Source organism: Rosa chinensis, chromosome 7, assembly GCF_002994745.2.
Source record: "Rosa chinensis cultivar Old Blush chromosome 7, RchiOBHm-V2, whole genome shotgun sequence".
Taxonomy (NCBI): Eukaryota; Viridiplantae; Streptophyta; class Magnoliopsida; order Rosales; family Rosaceae; genus Rosa; species Rosa chinensis.
The window spans coordinates 53,540,257-53,548,793 of record NC_037094.1 but is presented as its reverse complement, the minus strand read 5'-3'; the positions used below and the strand labels follow the sequence as shown (position 1 = coordinate 53,548,793).

The 8,537-nt window shown below is 35.9% G+C and overlaps 1 protein-coding gene across 6 annotated transcripts; it reads right to left on the bottom strand.

The window, feature by feature from the left end:
* Positions 1–1,510: 1,510 nt before the first annotated feature.
* LOC112179438 lies at positions 1,511–7,077 on the bottom strand. Of its 6 annotated transcripts, XR_002927760.2 has the most exons (9): positions 6,723–7,077; positions 6,586–6,651; positions 6,460–6,512; positions 6,150–6,358; positions 5,979–6,034; positions 5,815–5,858; positions 5,389–5,439; positions 4,470–4,642; positions 1,511–1,832 (listed from the first exon to the last, which is right to left on the bottom strand). XR_002927760.2 is itself a non-coding variant. In XM_040510184.1 (8 exons), the coding sequence occupies exons 4-8, from the start codon at positions 6,353–6,355 to the stop codon at positions 4,526–4,528; spliced, it is 474 nt and encodes a 157-aa protein (XP_040366118.1). In that variant the 5' UTR covers positions 6,356–6,358; positions 6,460–6,512; positions 6,586–6,651; positions 6,723–7,077; the 3' UTR covers positions 4,131–4,525. The 6 variants fall into 6 exon arrangements, 1 of the variants encoding a protein (XP_040366118.1); XM_040510184.1 differs by lacking the exon at positions 1,511–1,832 and having other exon boundaries at positions 4,131–4,642; XR_005802876.1 differs by lacking the exon at positions 1,511–1,832 and having other exon boundaries at positions 4,130–4,642; positions 5,389–5,542; positions 5,979–6,358.
* Between the last annotated feature and the right edge of the window lie 1,460 nt (positions 7,078–8,537).

Below are 8,537 nucleotides of genomic sequence, written 5' to 3'. Positions count from 1 at the left end.
CCATAATTGCTTTCTTTGCAGCACTCTTTACAGCTGCTCCATTATCAATAGTGACCTGACAGTCCAACCATGTGCAACTGTTGGAAATATCTCACTTTCCTATCAACCCATGATTTAGACATCACGCAGAGTCGCAGACGATGACAAATTAACATTAGGTAGAATATTGCAAATGATAGGAATCATTTGAAGTTCATTGTTAACAAGAGACCAAGAGTGAATGCATTAATTTAATCTCGAGTATACCGGCAAAGATTGCTAATTTTTGTATATCAGAAGACGTAATAGTGTTTCATCTGTTCAAACATTAGTTTTATTTGTTCCGCAATGAGTTCACTTAAGCGTTAATCATTCCCCACATAAAAAGTCACCTGCGCATACAATGTCACATTCCTTACCGTATTAGTATTAATTTCCAATTCCATGTGTAATTTCCAATGCCTCAGTTACTTGGTAATCGGAACCAAATTAGTATTATGATTTCCAAGTAGGAGGAAACTAGAAACGCAAAACATAGAAGCCCCACTTGTATGATAGCATGGTTCTGAAGACGGATGAATTGAAGCTCTACACTAGAAGGCTATAAGCTGATAGCACTAAAATCTCTAGACTCATGTCCGCATAAACCGTCCTCTATAAAACCAAAAGATTTCAGAACTCAGACAAACAGAGGTCTTAACATCTAATCTAAATGGATGAAACTACGTATCATTTGGCCATGACTCAGCATCTTAGTCATAACCGGGTGTATATGAGAGGATGCATTCACAAGGGGTTACACATCCAGTTACTTACGATATGATTTTCTCCAACTTGAAATAAGAACATTGTTTTGGAATATATACATATCAGAGTACTCTAGTATACTCCTTCACTAAATTAAAATGAATTAGCCATTCGAATGCAGAGTATCAAATATCATACTTAATATGTCATGACTTCGAATTGGATCATGTTGGAGAGGAAAGATCCAACATTAGAAAAATGATAAATAAAATATAACTTATAAGTGGGTGGATCTCACCAAATTGAATCGAGACCTTTTGTGATTAAAACCCAACACCTAACAGGTGGTTAAGTTGGGACAGTATCGGTACAATGGTGGGTCACGGGCCACACTTGTCGCTGTTTAACATGGTATCAGAGCAGGTCTCTCTCCAATTGCTTCGTCATCATGGACCTGGATATGGGTTCATTCATTAATTGATTCACCAATCTCCTCTCCAATCACGGACCTAGTTTGGGTTCATTAAATTGGCCATCGGAAGTTTCTGATTGGATTATTGCCAAGTGTCCGATGTGGGCCTTGGATTGTTATGTGATTGGTCAAGTCTCTAATGTGGGACTTGTGACCCAATTTCCAATGTGGAATCGGGTTTGTCAATTAATTCCACGTGCATACCTAGAGCTAGGTTGCACGTGAGGGGGCGTGTTTGAGAGGAAAGATCCCGCATTGGAAAAGTGATAAATAAAATATAACTTATAAGTGGGTGGATCTCACCCAATTGAACCGAGGTCTTTTGTGATTAAAACCTAACACTTATCGGGTGGTTAAGTTGGGACAGTATCGGTACAATGGTGGGCCACGAGCCACGCTTGTCGCTGTTTAACCGATCAGAGTTCCAAGAATTATTCTACCATTTAAGAATCCATATAGATCTCATCAGAAACAGAATGAGGAGCAGATAAATATTTAATTACTTTACATGCTTAGCAAACCACTGCAACATGTCATTATGAGCTTCCTCTGCACTCGAAGCAGCATCATAAACATCGTACCTCACAGCCCAACCATGTGCAACTTTTGGAAATATCTTCACATAGCTATCAACCTATAGTTAAGAGAATAAAATTGCTCAAGGGAGTTTTTAACGAAAAGATTGAAATTTGACAACAATTGGTATACTAGTTAAACCAAAATGTAAAACACTAGGTTGCAAATGAATGTACTAAATTCAATACATTGGAGAGAGATTTGAAATAATATATGCAATAGTGCAAGAAATGATCTAAAAATCATTCTTTTCTTCTTCCTGATTTTTCCCCTTCTATTTCAAAATTACAATAGTGCTATTTTTTATGGCTTATCTCAAACTACATTATATCCTTAGATATGGAATTACTACTTCCAAATAGTCCCAGTTCTTAGACTAAATGCACATCAATCAATGTAGGATGAGCAGCTTCAAGTCTTCAACATGAACAAATTCCTAATAAAAAAAAATTAAAAAAGAAAAAAAAGGCCTCTGCACCTCAGGTTTAGGATATCTCCTCAAAAAAGGCTACAGCATCTCCAGCTTCTATTAGACTCATTATTATCTTGGTGACTATTATTTAACCCCTTTTTTGATAATATGACTCATGATCATGGATCAAATTCTTATTCTAGGTATGACAAGCCAAGCACTGGAACTTACTTGAGCATGAACCAACCTCATATTATCATGCTCGTCATTCCAACCGACTTGGTCAAGTAATATTATACATCAATGACTTGCTATTTTATTCACTAGTGCTTATGACAGATGCTGCTGTGACCCGGTTTTGTAATGCCTTAATTTCTGTGCAAGTTCAATGAATTGATTTATATAAATATGATCCTGCTGTTTGGACTTATCTAACATTTTGGCCCTCAGCCTCATCAATCAGTACCACATCACATGGTACCAAATAATGCAAGGTAATTTTCAAGCTAATGAGATAGGGAGTACTCGATATAAAGATGCTGCCTCAATTATTTGTCCAGTAACTGGGATCAATTATTGTAGGGACTGGGGAGGAAAAATGATTGGACAAAACAAATTCAAGAAGATGGCGTTTATAGGAAAAATTACAACCTAGAAAGGGAATCATGCACTGATTTCAGACAATCAAGATTAAAGAGCAGTAATTGACTAATTAATTTAACCATGTATGTGAAACAAAATTGGAGCATTGGATTCTCTGAGACACTGCATGAATTGAGTGATGCAACAACTACCACCACCACTTGGTCGGACATGACTCAAACTCGTGTTTAACTTTGTGATGTATATGACTCAGTCTTAGAAACTTGAGGAAGAGTAGTGATGACACTTTCAACTTGCATTATTGCCACTACAATTATGCAAGGGCCTCATGCATCGTGAATGAATAGGATAGTTGTATTATGACTGATTGGACTATAAGGTCAAGGCCTCATATCTCTATATATAAAGCTAAATATTTCTTTGGTGTCAAAAGCTTCCTTAAAATTTAGATTATCAAAAATACCTTATATAACATAATTATCAAATTAAGTCAATAAAATATGAATCGACAAAAATATAAATTTAAAAACATAACTACAAAAGTGTAAAATTAAAAAAATCACCAACTCACCACTATTCTACATTCAGAAAAAGAAAAAAAAGAAAAAAAACTATTTTTTTTAGTCAACCAATTTTTCATTTTTTTTTTTGAAAAGAAACAGCTTTTTATTGAAAAAGCAAAAATCGAGATACAAGGAGACGGACTAGGAGTCCGCTTTATAGATCTAAAGAGGGCAGCTAGGGCTATAGCTTAGCATCTCATCTAATAATACTAATCAAACTTAGGGGCTTATATTACAGCTGCTTGCCAGTTAAGAATAATGGAAGAAAGATTATAATCCTTGAATTCCTTAGAAATAGAAACCCATAAGGATGCCCAGAACTTGACTCTCTCCCACAGGTCTTCCCTCTCTACCCCTCCATAGTTTTCAAATAATCTTTTATTTCTTTCCATCCAGACCACCCAAAGTACAGCTAGCACCCCACAACCCCAAAGGGTTCTGGCCTTTTTCCCACAACCCCAATTTTTCATTAATCTCACAATATCACTTTCTTGCTGGCATGCTGCTAGTATAAAATAAAACGAACAGATTTCAAAACTCGCAGGTGCACAAAACCGGGTGTAGCGGAAAGGATTGCTAATTTTGTGTATCAGAAGACATGATAGTGTTTAATCTGTTCAAACATGGGTTCATTTATCTGATTGAATTTTATTTGTTCAAACATGGGTGCATTTAACAGGTAGGATTCAGTTCAAGTCTGTCATGTCGGAGCACACAAACCAAACTACAATCGACAAAAAGCTAACTTTCGTAAGGGGGATGCCACTTATGAATAAGTGAAAGATTATGGTTTAAGCTTGAAGGAGCAAAATCAGCTCCCACTGGGGGTAATAATAGACATAGGTATGAGTACGACTTTTGCAGGACTAATCACATTTCTAAAATTCATATGGTTCCTTTCCTTCAATGAGCTACATCCAAATATAAATTCTTTGTAATTTTTGAGATATGTTTGCCTGCTACTGGTCAGCTATCCACTCTATAAAGTTATACCATGGTTGCCTAAGTTATACCATGCTGCTATACTCCATAAGCCAGGCATAACAATGAACAGGTCATCAATCAACTCAAACACCTTATAATTGACACATCCATTTATATGTAAACTGCTTCTTACCTATGATACACAATTTGATACAGAAGTAGAGGTTTCCTTGAAAGCAAGCTGTGACTCTAAGAATAGATCAGACGATGTATTCCAAAGTTCCTTTGCAAGTTTAGCATCATATGAAAGCATAGAAGAGCTGAAAGTCTGGCCCTTTCCACCAAAAAAGTAAACTCCAGATGTTCCTAATATCAACAGACAGTGGATCAGATGAGGAATCTTTCAATGATTTGAATTGTGAGATTTCACTGTAGTCCTCCATTTCAAGAGTGAGGGAAGAAGGAAAGATGTATAACATTTAGTTCAAGACACATTAGATTATGCTTTTTCATTCCCAATGGATTTGTTAAGCACTATGCTGAACGATACCCAATGGATTTCTAGTTATATGCAGTGACTAAATTAACAATGCACTCCACCGCAGTTACTATAAATATTCTTCTTTATAAGCAACAGAAAAATATTAAACCAAGATGGTTTGGAAACGATTATGCCATAATGCACTATTTGGAAACTTAATGAATATATGCATCAATTATCCAGCAACCTGAGAAGCCTTACTCGAAACGCTGTTCGCACCAACAAATACAATGAGACATTAAAAATAGCAATTCTTAACTAGGGAAATTTCAATCTCCAAGATATCTTATGAGAAATAATCAGTCTTTACAGTTCAGTTAACCTTACACCCCTTTTCCAGATGAACTACTAAACATATGTTCCATATATTATTATAACTCATTGCATAAGAAAAGACATATTGGCATCAAGATAAGAACATTAGCTACAACCTATAAAATGTCCAAGGGAGCGTTAATGAGATCCTTTGGCATAGAACTTCTTATTAAGTTTGGGGCAGACAAAACAAACCATCACTGACATTCACAACACATAAAAAAGCTGCATAAGTGTAGGATTAGTATAAGCTTACTGGTGAAGCAAGTGCTGCGACAAGAATGGAGCTAATTCCAACTTCAGGTGACTGCAAGAGGCACAGAAGTCTCAAAACTTTGAAAGCTAAACTGGATAAGCATGGAGGAACTTCTCACTTGATGTTGGTTTCAACAACACTAGAATCCACAGCACTTCAAAACCAAACAAAACCGTATTGAACAAGAGATTTTGAAAATAACATCTAATGCATGATCCTAGAAAAGAATTCTGCACAACTCTTCCTTTCTGGTAAAAAAGCTTGTAAACACAAAAATAATGGAGACATGACAAGATATGTCCATCAAGCCAAGTTGGTGATGAAGCTCATAGGAGAAGCGCAGTAGGAACAATGTCAACACATGGAGCACATTGAAATTGGAATAGCAATAGGATATTTTCAATAATAATGACATCAGGAGCTTACATTTGGAATACTCGTAGACATGAGCATATGGGTTTCCTTTTGATCTGCCAAATTCATAGAACAGATCAATAAAGTACAGGACAAAGCCACTTTTTAAAACCAAACTCTACTTGAATTAAGCCATATCCAGAACAATATCAAATATTAGAAAGATTCTTACTCACCACTTCCATGTGTGAAAGATGTGACATTCACTATACGGGAAGAAACTGGACTGTTTCTGAGAAGTGGTGACAATAGTTTACTCGAGAAAATGTATTCAAGTAATTTGTAGCCATCAAACAAGGCTACATTCCTAAAGCAGAACACAGATAAAAGATAAATAAAGTCATTACCGATCATAGACTTCGGAGGTGCATGTAGACGATGCAGCAAATATTCCAGCATCGTTAATTAGGAGTTGGATTGAAGGGTGCATTTGCAAGTGGGAAAGCCACTGCTGTAGGGAGGCTTTAAACTGAAGAATCGACTGGAATGATGAGAGATCAACCTCGAAGGCTTTCAGATGCGCACTCTCATTCTTCCTCTTAATTTCCATCATCGTCTTTGTCAAAAAAAAAAAAAAAACATCAATAAATTGTTTCAAGCAAATTTTCACATCTTAGAAAACCAAAAGGACATTTTAGAGTCGAGGAGATTAGCTACCTTTTCTAACAAGTGAGATAAGCGTTCAACTGCATACAGGATTTGATTATGAGCTATATACATACAAAATGCATCTTAATTTATATAAATTATGAAAAAAGTGATTAAATCAAATAATATGATTACCAAGAACCACAAAGAAGCCATGAGCGGAGAGAGCATGGCCGCCGCAGCACCCAATCAAGAAGTAACCTGCAAATTTCTACATGTTATATCCGAAATAATCAAATTGAAGAAAAACAAATGATATAGGGTTTACTTACACCGGTGACGATGCAGAGGATTGAAATGAGGGAGGTGATGATCTGGAAGGAGGAGTAGTCGAGGCGAAAAGGAGGTTCCAGTAAGGGATGAGAAGGCTGAGAGTCCATAGCAGGCCCATTCTCCAGAATTCCATGGACAGTACAAAATCCAAAGCCTCCTTCATCCTCTTGTAAATTTCTTTGAATTAAAACTGAGACGGAGCATGTACGAGTGGTGATAGGACAATGAATCAGAGAGCTTTGTGGACTGAGGAAGGGGGATTTCACTTCCAGTTTGGAGCTACCTCAGTTCCGGCCATTTATACGTTTCAGTACTCGAGTGGTCATCGTACTGCTGCCACCTCATCAATGTTAATCCAAACGCTGAAGAAAGGACATGCATATGTTAGTGAAAAGAAAATGAAAATTAACGTGTTTACTTACTTGAAAATGAAATAAGTACATATGAAGAAATGGGGTTCGTTAACGGTACATCAATAGACTACAGCTTAGTTTGGTATTACTGTGAGAATACACAGCTGTGAAAAAACTTAACGTTTAAAATAATCAGCTGTCATATACCTCAATTGAGTGTTTCGTAAACTATATCTTTAAAATTAATTCGATCAATAAAATCGTGTGGCGTGTTTGGTAAATTTTGGAATGAAACTGCTATGGCTTTGTATAATGAGGTAAATGGACATGGATGTTAAAAATAAATAAAAAATCATTTTTTAGGTTTACGATCGTTTTTAGAGGCTACAAATATTTGGGTGAGATGATGCTCGGTTAATAACTCCATTATATGCTTCGTATAATAACAAAACCTTGTCCGCCCAAAAGAAAAAATAACAATACTTCCCTCAATTGTCGATATAGGTGAAGAAATGGTTAGTAGATCTAATTTGACTAGGTAGCTGCATCAGATTGCTAGATAAGTTGAAACTTACTCAAGACCTTTGCAATAACAGATTTCTCAAAACTTTGATCTGATACACAATTTGGAGACCTACAGCACCCGGTTGTGATCAAACTTCCTCCCAGAGTCCCAGTTACTAGAATTTCCAGTGCCTGGGAATCTTAGATTGGGTTAAACATTATCCAAACGAAAAGAGAAAATAATTGGTTCAATCACCATTATCCAAAAACTAAAAATGCATAATCAACAAACCCATTAAACCAATCAAGAGACAATTGATCAGAAAAGAAAAGAAATTCCTCGCCCTTTGGAGCGAATCAGAAAACAAAGCCTCTAAGATTGGATGGGGAAAGCCGAAGAAGATGACTGCAATAAAAGGAATTGCAGGAAGAAGAACTGGAGAATAACTTAGCGACAACCAGAAGGAGGAACTGAATACACAAGTGAAAAATTTCATTCCACCTGACAAGATTTTCAGTTTTGGTCTCTTTTTTCTTTGGGAACTTCTATTCATATCTCTAAAATTGGTATTTGGACCTCCCCACTTAATAGACCTCCAACTTATTTTTACAAAATACCAATATGCTATCAAACACCTCCCTAATTTTTCCAAAATACCCATCGTCCAATAAAATCAATAAAAGTTTTTTTTTTCTAGATTCTATTCATACTTCCAAAATCGGTAATGGATCTCCTTCAAATTTTGAACAATTCACAATCCTATTTTACCTTTGAAAAAAAAAAAAAAAATCTCCAGGTGGTATCTAGTCTCTTTCTTTCACATAATTTTGTCACTTCTTTTTTGTTTCTTTCATCCATACTTATTTTTTAGTCTTTCTTCCAAAATTCTAACTATCATAGTTTGACTTTTGTTTCAGTTTGGTTTCTATTACTGTTATGCTTTCTTGCTTTGTTTT